This window comes from Penaeus vannamei, chromosome 12, assembly GCF_042767895.1.
Source record: "Penaeus vannamei isolate JL-2024 chromosome 12, ASM4276789v1, whole genome shotgun sequence".
Classification (NCBI taxonomy): domain Eukaryota; kingdom Metazoa; phylum Arthropoda; class Malacostraca; order Decapoda; family Penaeidae; genus Penaeus; species Penaeus vannamei.
In genome coordinates, this window is record NC_091560.1 from 14,642,412 (window position 1) to 14,662,411 (window position 20,000).

Consider the following 20,000-nt stretch of genomic DNA (forward strand, 5'->3'; position numbering starts at 1 on the left):
CCTATTTATGTCAGCTTGCACAGACTCTTGTTTACTAAGAATCTGTTGCCGTCGTTCCCCAACTAATTCTTTTGCATTTTCTATATAGCCTCTCTTCTTACGAATATCCATTAGAAACTGTCTTAGCCGTTCTCTCGTTATGCTTGCCATCTCTTCAGAAAACTTGTACTTGTGTTCTCGGTGCTCTATCAACTGACAGTCTCTGCAGGTTAGCTGATCACAGGTCTGACAGTAAAGATTTAACTTCTCCTGTGGATACAAAGATTATTTTACTCTTGTTTCAGTAAGATAATAAAACTTATTTGATAATTCTATCATATGAATGGCTAAAACCATCTTACCTACTTTAATTCTAGTTTCAATATGACTAGAATAAATAAAAGTAATAAATCCTCAAGACAGATAAAGTAAACCTTCTCTCCTGAGAGTAAATATAAATATCAGGAGGAGAGTAGGAACTCCTTCAGCTATACAGCACTGACCTTAATGTGTATGTTACAGAAAAGCGCTCTCTTGGCCTGAGTCTTGGTGGATGATGAGTCAGAGTCCACCTCTCCTTTACCCTTAATGATGTGGTCTTTGGTTACCTTCACTCTTTTGTGGGCCTGAAATTCCAAATGAAACACATTTGCAGAAACTTTGGGGTATGTGCACAACAAGAACAGTTTGCAAAACAAAAACATATTTTCTGAAACAGCACTAAGTTAAATAAAGAACAAACTACCACTGTAACATAAGCACTTACCTGTATACATTGATCGCATAGCCATTCTGAACAATCTGTACATAGACCAGTCGCTATTGCTTCATCTGTGCAGGATGTACATGTGAAACTCTCCTCAGATGCTCCAGCTCCTCGGTCACCACTGCCTTGAGCTTCACAGATAAACATATTGTCCAATATACTGTCTTGTGGAAATCCTTTTTTGCATACTGGACAATGGATTAATGGGTCCACTGAAAACAAGACATGGCAGAGATTAGTAAAAATAGAGTAAATAAATAAATAAATAGATAAAATAAAATTAATATCTGCAAAATAGGGAGATGTGTAATTTTTTTTATACATATACTGTGCATGAAAGGGGGGAGACAGCTCTAATTAACAATCACAAATATATCAAGAAAACTTAATAATCATCTACTTCAATTAAAAAGCAACAAATAACTGGTTTATCCATTATTCACTTCACTAGGCCTGATCATAAAGGGATATTGCAGAAGTAATACAGTTTATCATCTTAACCCATTGTTTGTAGTATTGTGCATTATAGTCCGTAATCCTGTAGCAGTATTTATTTTACACTTGGGCGGTGTGGGAGACTGTGCAAAGGAATCTGCATGGTGGCAGTGCTACTTTCCCTCCTTCGCACATATATAAATCCTTGCAGATACATGCAAGCACGCAAACATATAAGAGGATTTGTCTATGAAAACTATAGGAATTAGCCCATGGATGCTGTGATGACATTATCCACAGTGGTTTTGCCTTAGTTCAGTTTATAGAGCACAGGTGGTTCCAGAAGTACTTAGTCACTGAGAATTTTATTACTAGGCCTACATAATCCACTGTCATTTATTGATATTTTTAGCGGGAAAACGTTTTTACTTATATTATTATTAGATTGTTAAGAACATTGTAATAATATTAATAACAAAACAATAATACCAGTGATTAAAACAAAGCCCTTTTCTGAATCTCCAAGGAACAGGGTAAACAAATAAGTTTAGGTAGGCCTGTAGTACACCCAATCTCAAGTAAGAGAAATCTGGTAACTCATCTTAAAAGCTTCAGTAATCAATTTGCTCAGTCTTCCTTTTAACTTGATCAGTTGATAAGTAATACTTATGTTTATGCAGGGCTTGCAGTTTTAAAATCTACATACAATATTCTTATAACATTTATTGAAATCAAATACTTTCATCAATTTCTTGTTTTTTCTTAAAAGAGGCTTGGCAAATTGGATTTCCTAAAGAGTCAGGGGTGGACTGCCTATTTTTCCCAGAGCACATGTATGATAAAATTGGGATAATTACCTTGTGTAACAAAATACTTATAAAGCAACAAAATCAGCATTTAATCATCAAAAAACTACAACAGAATATGTATCTAAATGTCCTGTACCCAGGTGTGAAGAGTAAAAATAGAATGATCTACAAGGCCTGTCAGAAGTAACAACTTTCCCTCCTATGCTGACAAACTGAATAGAATAACTATTGATTTCCCTTTTTCTTTTTAATTATCAAAATGTTAAATTTGTAGCAATACATGGATAACTTTGAAAATGTACATATCAATTTATGTTTTTGGCTGTGGGGTAAAGGTTGTCCCCTTTGTCCATCAATGTACCAGGAGGTAATTGTGCCACACCATATGGCATATCCATTCCCAGGAAAGAATTAACTGGCAACTGGTCTCTGAAGTGCTTTCTTTGTCTTAATCAACTAACAATTAGACTTATATTTACAAATATTTTGCATTTTCAAAAAATTTCCTGCCTTCGACATCACTAATTATCATTTTTCTCAAACGAGATTTGGCAAATCAGAGTAGCTACTCTAGAGTCAAGGGTGTGTTGCTAGTGTAAAGGGGGAAATGGGTAAAGGAAAAGATGGCCATACATATAATCTATTTTTTTTCTTTTTTTATTGGGTGGGTGGGTAAGGGGATGGACCTTGTGAGTTTGCTTTAGCATTTCCCATTGGTATAGATCCCTACAATAAATTTCAAGATGTCAACCTTTTATTTTACTTTATTAATTTTCTTTTTTCTTGCTCCTGTAGTTGCATTACTCAACAAGAAATGTCTTCTATAATTTTACATTCTCTTGAACACAAAGAATACAGAATTACAACAGGTGCATAAACCCCTAAAAACAAACAAACAATATAGTCAACATATTCCTTCAATTATGTTAGTGATTAATCAAAAATACATGTTTTAGCTTTGGGTAAATAATATGTGCTTGACAGCCATATGCAAAGAGAAAGGACATAGGACATAGTTCGTTCTGAGATACAGAGACAATATCACTGGTAAGATTATTTATTCTGTATGTAATCTTAGTATAGCCTAAAAGGAATAATAAAACAAATATATAACAAATGAGCATCTTTGCTTGAAGTTTTAGGGCATTTTTTTCTAGTAGCTTTTATCCCCCCCCCCCCCTCAAATACTACTACTTCAGAGTTCAAAGTTTCGTTTCAACAAAAGACTCCAACAGTTTTAGTGTTTCTCTTATCACTGCAGTGCTTCTCTTATCACTGTTGCAGGATTTCTCTCATCCTTTATCACCTTATCCTTGTGGCTTTTGTTTTCCTGCTTGCCAAAACTTGAGATTTGACTTGGGAGTGGTTCCTACAGTTGGTAGGGGAATACCCAGTACTGCTAAGTATTGACCCATTGCTACTAGGTACATGCATTATCCACTGCAGTTAGTTTTGCCAATTTGGACCTATTAGCCAATTTTAACTCATTTGACCTAACCTGTTTAGCCCATTCCTCGATTTTTAAAGAATAAAGTTTTTGTTCTTGAAAAATTCAAGGAACAAGGTAAACAAGTGATATCAAGTGGGCCCACAAATGATTCCTAAATGACTAAACATTTGGAGAGCCATCTATGCATTTCAAAAACTTAAAATTTTGTTGATAAATGGGTAATTTATCTTACAGTTTGTATTCATATTTCTTTTTACACCAATTTTCTGGGTGCTGCTTCTTAGTTCTTCAACATGCTATATCCATTTCCTTCAAAAGCTGGAAAAAGCTTCAAAATATAAAAAAAGAGAGCAAGAGGGGGGGGGGGGGGCAATTTTAAGAAACAATTAGAGAAAAAACTAACTGATAGAACTTAACCTTTTGAAGTCAAGTGTGGTTCTAAGAAAGGATAGGTTAGATAGAAATGTTTTTCAGGCCAACATTCCCAGGATCTGACCTTCAATTTCCACTGCCCAACATATTACACAAAAGCCAGTTTTCTGAAGTTGGTTTTACAAAAACATGTCAATTTTTTTTAAAAAGACCCTACACATCTCACCAATTTCATGAGAAACAAAATGGCACCGCACATGATTATGTTATCAAATGATAACCAAAAAATGGTATCACGTGGGGTCCAGTACAAGTGTTCTGCAAAACTACCCTAAAAGATAACATTTTTGAATTTGAAAAAGCATATGTATGACCTGCAAGATTTAGAGGAAATTGCTTTTTTGGACAGTTTGTCTCGAACTAGCCTGCTGTCCTTCAATACTGCATTTACAAAAAAGTGCAGAAAGATATGGGGTGAACACTGATCCAATGGATCCAGGAAATTTTTGGTTGCACTCACTGCACCACATCAACTAAGTGAAATGATTTCTTTTTGTATCTTTTGTATTCAAAACATGACTAACATCTTTTCATATTCAGAGATGCATGATGTTGATTTTAGTTGCTGCATCAAATTTCTTGTAACCTGATTATGCAAATTATAATAAATTATGTATGTTACATCCTATGTAAGAGATAAAATGTAGATTTACTGAAGGATAAAATCAGGATTTACCTTCATTTTCACAAAACCTCTTTTAATGAAATACAAAACGGTATGCAGTTATATAAAATGCTACTACTTCCATGGCTTCTGTAATTCCCTTTTGTGTGTCACAGTTTATTAGTCACACTGGCAGGGTACTATATAACAATCTGAGTAACTAACATGAGGAGATTGATCATTTAAACTAGAGTGAATGTTACATAAGCAGCAAGAGAATGCATATCTTTGGAGCATGACATCTTCCAGGGGTATCAAGCAAATGATTTATGTGCTAAATATTACCCCTTTTATATAAAACAATAGCCAATCAGAGCATTACATGTCCTGTTCTCCCTTACAAAGAAGAGCATAAAATGTAAAGCATGCATCACAAGGGGTGTAATTTACAAAGAATATATGTGTGTGTATATATATGTATGTATATATATATATATATATATATATATATATATATATATATATATATATGTATATATATATATATATATATATATATATATATATATATATGTATATATATATATATATATGTATCTATATATAGATATATATATATATACATATATATATATATATGTATATATATATATGTATATAAATGTGTGTGTGTGTGTTTGTGTGTGTGTGTGTGTGTGTGTGTGTGTGTGTGTGTGTGTGTGTGTGTGTGTGTGTGTGTGTGTGTGTGTGTGTGTGTGTGTGTGTGTGTGTGTGTGTGTGTGTGTGTGTGTGTGTGTGTGTGTGTGTGTGTGTGTGTGTGTGTGTGTGTGTGTACATGTGTGTGTGTGTGTGTGCATATGTATAAGCACACATATAAGGTAAACTGTTTGCATTACACTCTCATGGTAACAGGACTAAACCTACTCCTTTGTAGAGGAATGATAATCAGTTACCCCATAAAGGAAAATCACTTTCTCTACAAGATTCAAAGGATGGCTGTTGGGTATAGGGAAACCCTGTAGAGTTCTGTTGTCATTTGTGTACTTTATCTTTTAAAATATTCAAATAAAAAACACTGGTGAGGAGTCAATGCATCTACAGTAGCTATGGCCTATGGTACCATCCACAGCTCACATTTTTTTCAGAAAAGTGTAAAGGATGTGATAACTATTTCAACTCTTAATAAGGGGGACATTAGAGCCCGTTTTTAAAATTTCCATTGTTTCATTTTATGACAGATGTCATTATAAACTATCATTTTAATTCAGTATAAAATGGGCTACATTTCCTTTATTTTCCCAAAATATAAAAAATATGTCTGTTACAAGCTCATCATATGAAAGTGCTCTTTCTATAGATATGACTGGTTTCATATCAAATCAAATTGGAACATGGTTGATGGTACCGACTGCAGGAGCAAAGCCAAACTGAAATATTATATTTTACACTTTATTTTCTAACATTGTACTTTGTACTTAATACACACTGTTCAGCTACAGCATATTACCAAGAAGTCTAGATGTATAAAATATTTCAGGTTTTCACATGAAATATGCTTTGCATCTAGACTTACATTTTGAAGGAAAAATCTGACTATATATATATTTTATTACATATCACTGTCATTCTAAATATTTTTGAAATTGGTAAAAATGTTATTTGGACATCCATTTACTCATTTCTATGTGTTATGTCTTCATCAAATGCTATATTTATGTCTGCAACAACCAAAGTGCCTACCTCAGCAATATACCTGTTAGTGCTTATGTCCTTGCTACTCTAAGAAATAACCAGAGGTGGACTCTTACAGTCATGTGGTAGTTTCCTCATTCATTCATTAACTATATAACTCCAAATATTCCTCTTTCCCCCCTCAGGGACAGTCCCCGAAAGGGCTCTGCTGAGGGCCATAAATATGTTGAGTGCTTTGAAGATCTACAGTAATTCGTTTTTACATCAGATATTTTTGAGTCCCAATTAGTGAGGCCAGATGTAAAACTTCAGATAGAAAAATAATTCATTTCAAACATGTATTCAATATGTTCCAAAACCATCCCTAACCCTAATATATCCTTAATGTTCTGCAATATGGATGTCAGACATCTAAAAGGAATGTGGGTATCACTCCCAAAAGGAAAGAGAGAGGCAGTATTATACTACATGTGTATAATAAAGATAATTTTCCTCAGAAAATTTTCATTAACTTTGTTTCTAAGTAATCAAGTAAAGTTTCCTTATACTCTAAAAACTGCACTGTGTAGACTAACCCAGTTTCAAGACCTGTAATGACAGCAGCATGTGTCTCTGTCTACTTCATTATATTTAATGATACATTCACCTCAAGTTCATAATACATTTACCATATCCATCAAAGGAGATAACAAAGATAAAAAGTCACAGGCAAGAAGAGAACAAATAAATGCTCTGACTGAAAGAAAAGGGAAAATGGAGTAACTAACAATCTCACTTTACTTCAAAATTTACTCTTTACTCTACACTCATATCAGCAAAGTACAAAAAAATGGACAGATGAAATAAAATTATGTGATTCTTTTATATTTTTGTTTTCAATTCTCATTCACTTACACCAATATGAAGTGAATTCCACTCAAAAATCACATAAAATAAGGTTTCAGGCCACACTTTACATCAAAATGAAGAGACTTCAACTCCGCAGTTACATGGAGCAGGTTTAACATGAAAACAGGAAAGACATACACAGAATTATAATTCAAATAATAGTAATAGAAACTGTAATAATATAAACAACAACAACTTGTGGGAGACACAGAAATTTCACAGGGGGGGGGGGGAGGTATTTCTCTCTTCCTCTTTCACCTTCCACAATCTACTGTTTGCATCCCCCCCTTTCCTTTACATCTCTCTCTACTTTTCCCTTTCCTGTCCTGCCATCTCCCTTAAATTCCCTCCTCCCTTCCCACTTCTTTCTTCCCTTTAAATTCCACCTCCTTCCCTCTCTTACCCCATTCCCTCCCTATCTCAGTCTGTGCTGGCGCAGCGGTGAGGTGCAGGTTTAGCAACCTTGCAGACCTGCGTTCAATCCCACACCCAGCCAATGATTGGTAACCCCGGCCATTCCTTGCACACAGGGGGAGAGTTGGGAAAAATAAAACAGACAGTATGTCAGAGCAAAAAATGGAATTAAAACTAAATCTTTTAAATCTTAAATCCCTCACCCTTCTCCCTCCATTTGCCCTTCTCATTTCTTCTTTAAGTCCCGTTTCCTCATTTTTTACCTTCCCCCTTGGAGACATACAAATAATAAATTGGCATAAACTGATGGCCTAACTATTTCACTGGAGTGTACTTGCCTTAATGAAGAATGATAATAATAATAAAGATAATGATAATAATTATGATGATGAGTAATTGACTTTTAAGTCTGCAGTAAAGTGGAATATGATGCAGGTGGATGGATGAAACACAACCATAATTATAATACTTATAATACCACTACAACTAGTAATAACAATATTTGTAATACTGATAAAAAATAATATAAGCATACATATATACAAAATGTAAAAGAAAAACAGACACATAAATAATAACAAATAATGACATGATAATAAATCAGTAATGAAAACCAGATAAAAATAATAACAAAAATCATGATAACCAAAAATGAAACTATAATCATGACAGACTACCAAGAATATCAAGAATACATATAATTACCTATCACACAGGTAATAACAATAATGATCACACAAAGGAACCAATAAAAACAGATGATAACAGTAATATCAACATAATCAGTAGTCAATGTGCAAAATACAAGTTAAAGTAACACCATAATCTTAATAATGGTACTAAAAGTTCCATCATTTGATAATTAAAATATTGATGATGATGATGATGATGATCAAAACAACAGTATTGATTATCATAATAAGTGTTACTGATGATGGTTATAATAATAAATAATTATTTTCATGCACAGAAATGAAAATAACAACAATATTGATAGCAATAATGATAACAACAATATCAATAATAATAATAACAAGAACTATAACAATACTACTACTACTATTACTACTACTAATGATATTGTTAATGATAATAACAATAACAATAATAATGATAATGATAATAATAATAATAATAAATATAACAACAAAATAGTAAAGTAATAATAATCAGGATATTTAAAAAAATAATCACAATACTAACATCACTATTATAAAAAAACTATCAATAATATACAATCAAATAATGACAACCAACAATATCAATATGAAAAGCTATGATAAAAAAATTAAGTGTAATAATCATAATAATGAAAAAAGAAGAATAACAGAAAATTATCAACCAGTGAGGAAGGCATATATATATTGAAGTACTTCGTATGTACAGTTGTCCTACATCAAATGTCTTTCAGCATCATACCTTTTACACAGCTCTGTATGGTATAGCAATGACTATGCTTAGCTTCAACGACAATCCCTTTGTATGTGGATACATGGTACAAGCTTAGTGAATTTTTTTTTGCCAACTAATGGCTCCACAAATGAAACTGCACTGCCAATGTAACCTCACCTGATTTCCCCATTCCTTGTATTTTTGTGAAAAATGCTGTTTATTCCTAACGCTAATTAATGCTCATCATAGCCTATGCACCTTCACCCCTAAAGCAGAGGCCAATGAACCAATAATAAGAAAAGACAGTTTGGATGGATTCCTTCTTTGAGAATAATTCCCATGGGAGGCTTAGAAGCTCAATCCTGCCAGAATATAGTAGTGGTAGTCTGTAAGCCTCTGCTGATGTCAGTAGACCAAGGTGACTGCATATGTTACTAAGAGAGTATTACCTTGTTTTATTCAAGATTCTGTATGTATATATATATACATATTCTTTATGTGTACTGATATACACAGGCATATACACACATGTAAGCACGCACACACACAAATGCGCACACAAAAACACTTGAAACAATCAAACAAACAAATAAACAAAACACAAACAAACAAATACATAATGATAATAATCTTTAAACTTCGTTTTTATCCTCATGGGCAGTATGATCACTGTAAAGTTTCCAGATGATGTGACCATCATGTTATGAAAAAAAATTGGTTTGAGGGGTGTGAACATGCTTAGAGCCCAAAATACTGGCATTAGGCTTACTTGAGCAGCCACTTTGTGTATGGCTTGTAGGCCAGAGGTATACAAATACTCGTGTTTACACTTTTTTTTCCTCCATTTTCCAATGTCTATATTTGTCAACTGTAATGCTGTATCCAGATGGTTATTGACTGCTTTCCATGCACAGTCTCCATATCTTCCCTCTAGGTAGGAACATGATCCTGAGCACAGAAATAGTGTCCTCCCTAGAGCTGGTGCTCTTCCAGTCATGGCTCACAGATGGCAAATTCCATACTCATTTAGCAATGGAAATAATGCAAGAACCCTTTCCTAAATGCCCACTGAGTCTAATCATCCTCCAAGCGCTATTTGGCACTTGTTGTAAGTCAATCCTGTTATCTTAGCCTTCAGCCAAAATTCTCATGACAGCAAGTTCCTGTAACCCCAGCCCTCAGACATTTTTCTCGTTGATAGCATGTTCATGTCACCAACCGCTTAAGCAAAAATTTTCATGACCTGATGGTTGTCATCTGGATCATTGGGGTTGATATAATCATTATAATTGCAACTACTTTTATCATTATCATCAAACAGATAAATAAATTCATCTTAGGTAGCCTTATTGAGAGTAATTAAATATGATGTACTAGTGCTCTTGAATTTTAAAGATTTTTGATTGAAAGCCAAAAGATTTTAACTATGTAGACCTTTCTTTTACATAAACCCCCAAATTCCTATTTGCCATGAACGTAGCTGGCCTGTCCAAAACTGGCAGGATTTTTCCTGTGACTTCTCCATTATGTATGAGGCTTTTGTTGGGACCATTAATATGTCTGACAGTGTCTGGCAAATCTCCTTCAGATACATCTATGATATCACCCCTCTTTGTAGGCCTTCTGCCAAAGCTAAATACTTAATCTTGCCTTCCCACCTCTATCTTCTGAGAATGAAATGAAGTGAACTGAAGTAATAACTCTGGGGCTGTGAAGCATATATCATCCAGCCAGATCTCAGATCTTTTCCACCTACATTACCTGTCCACATACTATACTATTATGTATCTCTGTTACCTCCTGGTATACTGCTGTCTTTTTGTTATTGTTTTTGTTTTGCTATCTAGATAACTACAAAATAATTCCAAGTGCATATTTTATTATTCTAAATAACAGAAAAGTTATTTTCTGTGTTTTATATACATAGCCTATCTTTTATATTTTCATTCAAATGTGAGGGGTAAGTGTGATAGCTCTAAAAATTCCACTCTACTGACACTATGCATGTATGAGATGTGACAATGAAACACATTTTCTGGTATGCAAAATTGTACTCTTTAATGCTCACAACCAAACAAAAAGTAAAAAAAATCATCTTTTTTGCAGCAGGGGGAGGGGGACAGACAAACTGGAGTCTTCTTCAAAGAATCACCAATTTGGTAAGATTTACTGATAAACCTGCAATGACTAATAATTATCATAGCCTATGCACCTTCACCCCTAAAGCAGAGGCCAATGAACCAATAATAAGAAAAGACAGAGTTTGGATGGATTCCTTCTTTGAGAATAATTCCCATGGGAGGCTTAGAAGCTCAATCCTGCCAGAATATAGTAGTGGTAGTCTGTTGGCCTCTGATGATGTCGGTAGACCACGGTGATTGGATATGTCACTAAGAGTGTATTACCTTGTTTTATTCAAGGTTCTGTATATATACATATATCCTACTATGTACTGATATACACAGGCATGTAAACAAATAAACAAACAAATACACATACACACACACTTACTTAATGAAACAATCAAATAAATAAATAAACAAAACACAAACAAACAAACAAATACATACATAATGATAACAATCTTTCATAGAAAAGGTATAAATGAGAATCAATATCACAATATAAGGGAAGTATTTGACTAGTTTGATTATATCTTCATCAGAAATACATATATTTCTGATGAAGATACAATTAAAACCAGTCAAACACATCTTGTATTGTGAAGATATTCATTCTCATTCATACCTTTTCTACATTTGTCAACATGAATATGGTTCAATAATCTTTTAATTAAAAATGTTTAAAAATCATGAGGGTGCACATTTCCTAAATAGAATATATAATGCAGAGAATTGCAAAGAAATTGTTATGTTATTACATTTCAACAATGTACCATCTGACACAATAAAAATACATCAGAATATATATGCCAAAAATTTTGTTCTCCTGTATAAGCTAGGTCTAGAATATGTTATTTATAAATAAGCACACATCCAAAATCATGTACATAATAATTTGTTTTCTAAAAATCGTTTAAAGGCTATGACCTGATAGGAAACTTTTCATCAAATAATTTATTTGTGGAAAATTTGTAAATCTCAAAATGATGCTGCTCTACTAAAAACTAATTGTAAGACTGTACTTAAAATGGATAATGCTTGAGAATGAAACAAAAGGAAAGAAATTACTATTTCTTAGAAGCTGTTGACCAGTTTCTTTGTAACAGCTCTTGTACAAAAGATAAACACCGTGAAATTTGGGTCACTTTGTACCTGATTTATAGCATCTGCACAGAATATCCATTTACAACCAGGTGCCCTGACTCATTGCATCCTGTACTTGATTGCCAAGTACTAGACCCGAGCCCTCCTGTCAAGGTTGTTTAATACATTGCACTAAACACTGCTGCAAAGTTGTATACACTGCATCTTCATGCAGGGATACAGCCTTGCAAAACTTTCAGAAAACTCTTTTTTTTTTCATACCATATATCTCCACAGGAATGGGGATACATGCAAATCAGTTGAAATCAACTGGGGAAAGCATATCAAGCCTGTCTTCAATCAGCTTGGAGGTTTATCCTTCCTCAGTGCAACAGGTCAACACTCAAAATGCACATACGACACATATATACACTTATACATACACACAGATAAAAGTAGAAAAAATTACAGGCACTTACTTGCAACTATCTCGTCATCTTTGTTCATTTCTGGCTCAGCTGCCTCATGGGTTAAGCACTTGTTGCAGGCCGAGTGTAAACACGGTAGAAGTTTAGGTTCTTGGTCTATCGCACTTGCGTCACAGAAAACACATCGCACATTGTCCCAACTGAATTGCTCTTCAGTTTCAGGCGCTCCCGTCCCTGACACACTGCCCTCACCACCCCCACTACTGGTACTTGAGTCCCCGCCCCCAAGGGTCTCCTCTGCCTCCCTGTCCCGCACGGAGGTTTCATTGCCACTGTCATTTGGTAAGGGTTCCTTGTCGCCAGCCCAGGACGACTCTGTTTCCATAGGCTCACTTTCTGACAACTGCTCCCCCTCATGCTGCTCCCCCACTAAGTGTTCTGAGCTGACAGCTGGCATGGCTTCATTGGGGAGGGCACTGTCCACGGGGGCCACCGTCTCCCCCCCAGACGGCTGAAGGTTGCTGTCCCTGGAGGTGTCCTGCGGGAGGTCCAGGGCGGGGAGGCGATCCGCGTCCTGCGCCCCCTCCTCCTGTCCCTCCTGGGCAGTGTCTACGCCATCACCTTCGCTTACCTCCTCCTTTCCACCGTCGCTCGCCTCCACCAGATCTTCCAGGGGCTCGCCAGGAGGAGCAGGCGGCGTGGCAGGCGTCCCAGGATCCTCCTCGACGAGCTTGAGGGGCGCGAGGTGGCCCGCGTCCATCGCCTTGGCCTCCTCCTCGGCCTCGCTCGGGATTGGAAGAGTTCCTATCTGCACGCCCACCAGATTTTCAAGAGCCGTCAGGGGGCGAAGATCTAGACTGGGTTCTGCCATAGTCACACGCAACCATTAGAATTCGAGCTCACTCTACGCGAGTTACTGCATCATCAAAATAAGAGCGCTTCTTTCGTGTCTCTCGCCGACATGTTTCTTGTTGTCGTTCTCGCCAGGCATTGTGGGTCGCAGGGCTGCCAACCTCAGGCAATGAGCACCCTTTTGACTCTTTTATAATAATCGCCCGGCTGATTTCCAAAATATAGGATCAACAGATACTTCTACAATTTTCGGTGCCCTCTGGTAGTGGTTTCATTAGTAATACTTCTAGTTCACCGAATGATGCGTTGGTAATAATGCTAGCGGGATTTTTAAACTGCCATTTTGCTTTTGTGTTCATCATGTGTATAATGTACTATACCATCTTCCCCATTTCGATATATGGCAAGTACACTGGGTAATCACGGCAAATGAGTTAAGCACATTTGCATCCTCAACTGCACAAAACTTTCGAATACAACGCATAGATTTTCCTTGTTTGAATCTTTAAGGCCCATTTCCCACGTTCACTCCGTCGGGAAAGCAAGTTCCTAGCATAACGAAACAAACACTCAGTATAACAACGGTGTTATAATAGAAAGAAAGAAGGCAAATAGTTTCCTACAACATTCAAATGTGCATGATGTATTGGCGTTGGAATAAAGAATTCAAACCCAGAATCGATTTCTTGTTATATTCGCATATTTACCACTCTGGGTATGGATGCCGATTTACTAACGAAAAATATAATGATATCAACAAAATCAATGTTGATAACGATGATAATGATAGCGATAATGATTATGATAATAATGATAATGATGCTACTACTACTACTAGTGATAATGATAATGATGATAATAATGATAATAATAATGATAATGATGATAATAATGATAATAATAACGATAATGATGATAATAATAATAGTGATAGTAATGATAATGATGATGATGATGATGATGATGATAATGATAATGATAATGATAATGATGATGATAATAATAATAATGATAATAATAATGACAATGATAATGATAATAATAATGACAATAATAATGATAATGACAATGATAACAATGATAATGATAATCATAACTGATAATAATAATAGAATCAATGATAATAATAGCAATATAGATAACAATAATAAGAACAACAACAATAATGATAATGATAATAATGAATATAATAATAATTCAAAAATGATAATAGTAACAATGATAGTAACAATAATGATAATGATAATAATGAATATAATAATAATTCAAAAATGATAATAGTAACAATGATAGTAACAATAATGATAATGATGATGATAACAATAATAATGATGATTATAAAATCAACACATGATGAAAATGATAATAATAATAATGATAATGATGATGACGGTAATGATAATAAAATTAATTATGGTAATAACAATGACCATAATAATAATAATAATGATAGTGATAATGATGGTGATAATGATGATGATAATAATAATGATAATGATTATTATGATAATGACAAGAGTAAAGACACTAAAAACAATGATAATAATGATAATATAGCATACTAATGATGATGATGATTGTGACGATAATAATAATAATAATAATAATAATAATAATAATAATAATAATAATAATAATAATAATAATAATAATAATAATAATAACAATAATAATAACAATAATAATAATAATGATAATAATAATAACAATATTAATATTAATGATAATAATATCAGTAATAATGATAATAATAATGATAATGATTATGAGGATGATAATAACAATCATAATAGTAAAAATATAAAAGATAGTAATTGAACTAATAATAATGATAATAATGATAATAATAATAATAATGATAATAATAATAATAATAATAATAATAATAATAATAATAATAATAATAATGATAATAATGGTAATACCAATGATAATAATGATTATTATTAATAATAATGATGACAATAATAATAATAATAATAATAATAATAATAATAATAATAATAATAATAATAATAATAATAATAATAATAATAATAATGATAATAATAATAATGATAAAAATAATGAAATTCATGATATTATCAACAATAATACTGATAATAATGATAATGATAATCAAAAATGATAGCAACAGTAATGACAATCATAGAAAACTGATATTGATAATGATGAAAATAATAATTATGATTATAATAATGGTTATAATAATAATAACAATAATGATAATTGCAATACTAATGATAACAATTACAATGATAGTGATAATAGTTACAACGATGATAATAATTATAATGATAATAATAACAATAATAATGTTAGTAATGATAATTGTGATGATGATAATAATAATAGTATTAATGATGACAAAAGCAACAATAATGGTAATAATGGTAATAGAGTAATAATGATAATAATAATGATGATAATAATGATAATGAAGATGATGGTAGTGATAATAATGATAATAATAGTGATCCAATGATGGTAATAATAAAAGTAATGATAATAATAATGATACTAATAATAACTAGATGCACTCATAGCTACGCCAGGCAATAGGGTCATTCATGAAAAAAAGAAAAAAATCTGGACCCGCATCATGATCTAGGTCACCATAAAATATTATTGGCATCTAAGTTGGGTTGACACATCTTTAGAAAAAAAATAATGAAAAATTATTCATAAGTTTTTGAGGTATCCAGCCAAAAAAAAAAAAAAAAAAAAAAACGAAAAAAACGAAAAAACGAAAAAAAAGGAACAAACCAACTCTACCAAAAACATAACCTTCTTGGCGGAAGTAATAATGATAATAATAACAATAATAATAATAATAATAGCACATATGTTGTCTGTTCTCAAACCATTTCACACCAAATGCATTGACTTCAGCGTAGAAAAGGCATGAATGAGAATGAATATCGTCGCAATGCAAAAGATGGTTGTGAGGATATTCATTCTCATTCATACCTCTTCTACCTTTTCTATATTTGGCAACATGAATACGGTTCATCCTTCAGGTGTGATACAGCGTGGCGTGTGGACGGACATCGAAGCAGTATATTCTAGATTTCATTCTTGCCTGGCAACATATATACTGTTATTATTATCATTTTGTCATTATTGTTATTATGAGCATCATTGTTAGTGCTATCATTGTTATTATGATCATCATTGTTAGTGTTTTGTTATTATTATCATTATCATCATTATCATCTTTATTGCCATTATCATTATTATCATTATCATCTTTATTGTCATTATAATTATTGCCATTATTTTCATTATCAGCATCATTGTTACTATCATCATTATTATAACTATTGCAGTTATAATTTTTCTTCTTCGAGGGAAGTGCACCACGCTGATGTCATTAGATCACCAGTGATAACAGTCATAGGGAAAATGATATTGATAATGATAACAGTAATGTTAATAATTACAATAATAATTATGGTAATAATAGAGATAATAATAATTATCATTTCAGTAATAATGATAATGATAATGGAAATAATAATAATAATGATGATAATGATAGTAATAATAATAATGATAATAATAATAATGATAATGATAATAATAATAATAATAATAATAATAATAATAATAATAATAATAACAATAATAATAATAATAATAATAACAATAATGATGATAATGATAATAATAATAATAATAATAATAATATAATAATAATAATAATAATAATGATAATGATAATAATAATAATAATAATAATGATAATAATAATAATAACAACAATAATAATAATAATAATAATAAATATAATAATAAAAATAATAAATATAATAATAATAATAATAATAATAATAATAATAATAATAATAATAATAATAATAATAATAATAATAATAATAATAATAATAATGATAATAATAATAATGATAATAATAATAATAATAATGATAAAAAAATAATAATGATAATAATAATAATAATAATGATAATGATAATAATAGTAATAATAATAATAATATTAATGATAATAATAATAATAATAATAGTAATAATAATAATAATAACAATAATGATAATGATTATAATAATAATAATAATAATAATAATAATAATAATAATAATAATAATAATAATAATAATAATAATAATAATAATAATGATAACAACAATGGTATGAAAAACAATAATGGTAATAATAATAATAATAGTAATTATAACAATAATAGTAATAATGATAATAATAAAAAATAACAATAACAATAATAGTCAAAATAATAATATTCAAAAAAATGATTATAATAAAAGTATTAATAATAATAATTATGATAATAATAATAATAATGTTGACAATGATAAAAATAACAACAGTAGCAATAATAATAATAACAATAACAATGATAGTGATAATGATAACAATTACACTAATAATTGTGATAACGATATCAACAATAACAATAATAATGATAACAATGATGATTTTAGTAATGATAATAATGATACTCATGACAATGATGATAATAATTATAATAACAACAGCAATAACAAAAACAACAACAATAATAATAATAACGCCAATAATGTAGGTCTCGAAGCTTCTAGCTTCCTCCCCTTCAGGGCTGCATCAGTCTGGTTCATTGGCACCGGTGACCTGGACTGCCTTCTCCGCCTCCTCGCTGGACCTTCACAAAGCTGTTGCTACTTCAGTGACTACGGCAGTCAAAAGGAGAGCCATATCATTCTTGTCAAAGAGAAGGTTCTATTCCCAGATGTGGGTGCCGGGGGGGGGGGGGGCAGGGAAAAGTCGGGTCGCCTCTCGGCCACCTCCCGTTGCCTATGGGGCGCCTCTTTCCTGACAGAGTAAGCTAGGCTGATGTTTCTTGGCACGATTGGGAATTGGCTCTTGTGTTCCTTTGGACTTCTTTATATGCCTTGCTACAGACACCACATTTGGCTTTGACCTTGCAGTTGGTCTGTTGTTAGTGCCTGAAGTGGTTCAGGCACAACTTTTGGCTGTAGGAGCTCCAGTTGCCCAAATCAAGGGTGGTGACTGGGGCTTCCTTCAGGGTCACCGGGATTTGCCTGATTGGAGTCTTCCCTTTGGCCATTTGGGAAGCCTCCATGACCTGGGGGTGTGACGTGATCACCACATCATAAGCGAGTGAGAAGTCAAGTAGCACCATCCTGGTTCACTGGCGAGATGCTCACTCCTCCTGTATTTAAGCTCCGTTGTTTCAGCAGGATAGCTTGATCTTTGAGCAAAATGACTGCCGTGGTGTTTTCATTGCAAGATTTGTCAGCATTTAGTTCAGATTGCGGGGTGTTTTGTTTTGTTTGCCATATTTCATAGCACTTCCTTCAGCCTCTCACGCCCCATCCTCCACGGAGTTCAACAAGGGGAAGCTGTGTGTTAGAGCAGGGGTAGTGAGAGGGTATACGCAAGCACTGGCTATTTTTGGACTATACTCACAGGACCTGTGAGGCCAAAAACTCAGTGACTGCTTGGCCCTAGCCTCCCAAGGAGGAGACCAGTCAATTGACTTAACTGGGACAGGATCTGGCCACCCGTCGTGCTGGAATATGGAGCCAGAGAGGCATGTTGCTAACCACAGGGTGTACTCCTTCACGGCATCGCTCAATCTCCAGGACTCCCATCTCCACAGCGCACAAGGGTGCCTCATGGCAATGCGTGGATAGGGGAAAGAATCCCTGGGGGAGGCCAGAGGGGATGCAATCCCACCTGCATTATAAGCATCATTGGTGAGAACCAGACCTAGAAACCCAGAAGGACCGGTTTACCTGGGAAAGGGATCTCGAGGTTTTTGTAACAAAGAGGTGAGTGGATTTTACCTTAATATTGGCAATTTCTATGCACAGCCACCTCAGAAAATGTGTGTTCTTACAGAGACCGGCTCATCTGAAAGAAGGAGCTCAGGGTCCTGCAAGTGTCAGCTGTTTCTCCATTCCCAGGGAACCAGTCAGTGGAAGAGGCCACCTCAGCGGAAGGGAGGGGGCTACCCAAAGATCCCATGAGAGAGGGGGTTCATGGTTTGCAAAGAGAGGATGCTACCTGTGTCGGCAGATTTCTGGAGAGCCAGTAACATGACCCATGAATCAAGTCATAACATGGATGGGATAAGGAGACCAAGTAGTCAGTCTAGCACGCGCTAATATGGGACTGAACATGCCGAATGCGTTGACAAGGAAGGGAGGGGAAAAGTGAAATGGCAGTCATAAGGAGGTCTGCCAGACCAGTCCCTGGCAACAGAATGGCAATTCTAAATGCGCCGTAAGGCAGGCACGCTAAGGCCCCTCAGACACACCTCCTCCAAAGGGAGTAAAGGACTACACACGCCCGAACACGAGCCCGAAAATGGGGTCCAGTTCATGCGAAGATTATCCGAATGCCGAAAAATGAAGACAGAAAAGCAAGACTACAATTATACACGCTGCATCAAAGAGTGCTTCATAAACATCTAGGGGATCACTCAAGGCCCGGGGTCGTCCGTTATGGAGTCAAAAATCCTTTTAGCAGCCATCCACAAGAAGCCTTGGAATCCACGGGGCCATCACCAGGTAAACCGTCAGTGAAGGAGACCACCTTAATGCCAGGGAGAGGGGATGGGGGTGGGGGAGGAGCCCAGAGAAGGCCCACCTGAGAGAGAGAGAGAGCA

At 33.9% G+C, this 20,000-nt stretch overlaps 1 protein-coding gene across 6 annotated transcripts in view; it reads right to left on the reverse strand.

Annotated features, from left to right (window-relative positions):
- The window catches only part of bon (tripartite motif-containing protein bonus), a 48,463-nt gene extending 34,965 nt beyond the window's left edge, over positions 1–13,498 (reverse strand). For all 6 annotated transcript variants that reach the window (XM_070127974.1, XM_070127976.1, XM_070127979.1 and 3 more), the window contains exons 1-4: positions 12,547–13,498; positions 746–957; positions 483–605; positions 1–249 (exon numbers count right to left, since the gene is read on the reverse strand). The exon at positions 1–249 is cut by the window's left edge and continues 11 nt beyond it. In XM_070127974.1, the coding sequence (XP_069984075.1) occupies positions 1–249; positions 483–605; positions 746–957; positions 12,547–13,366 (1,404 nt within the window). In that variant the 5' untranslated portion in view covers positions 13,367–13,498. The remainder of the gene's footprint in view (positions 250–482; positions 606–745; positions 958–12,546) is intronic.
- Between the last annotated feature and the right edge of the window lie 6,502 nt (positions 13,499–20,000).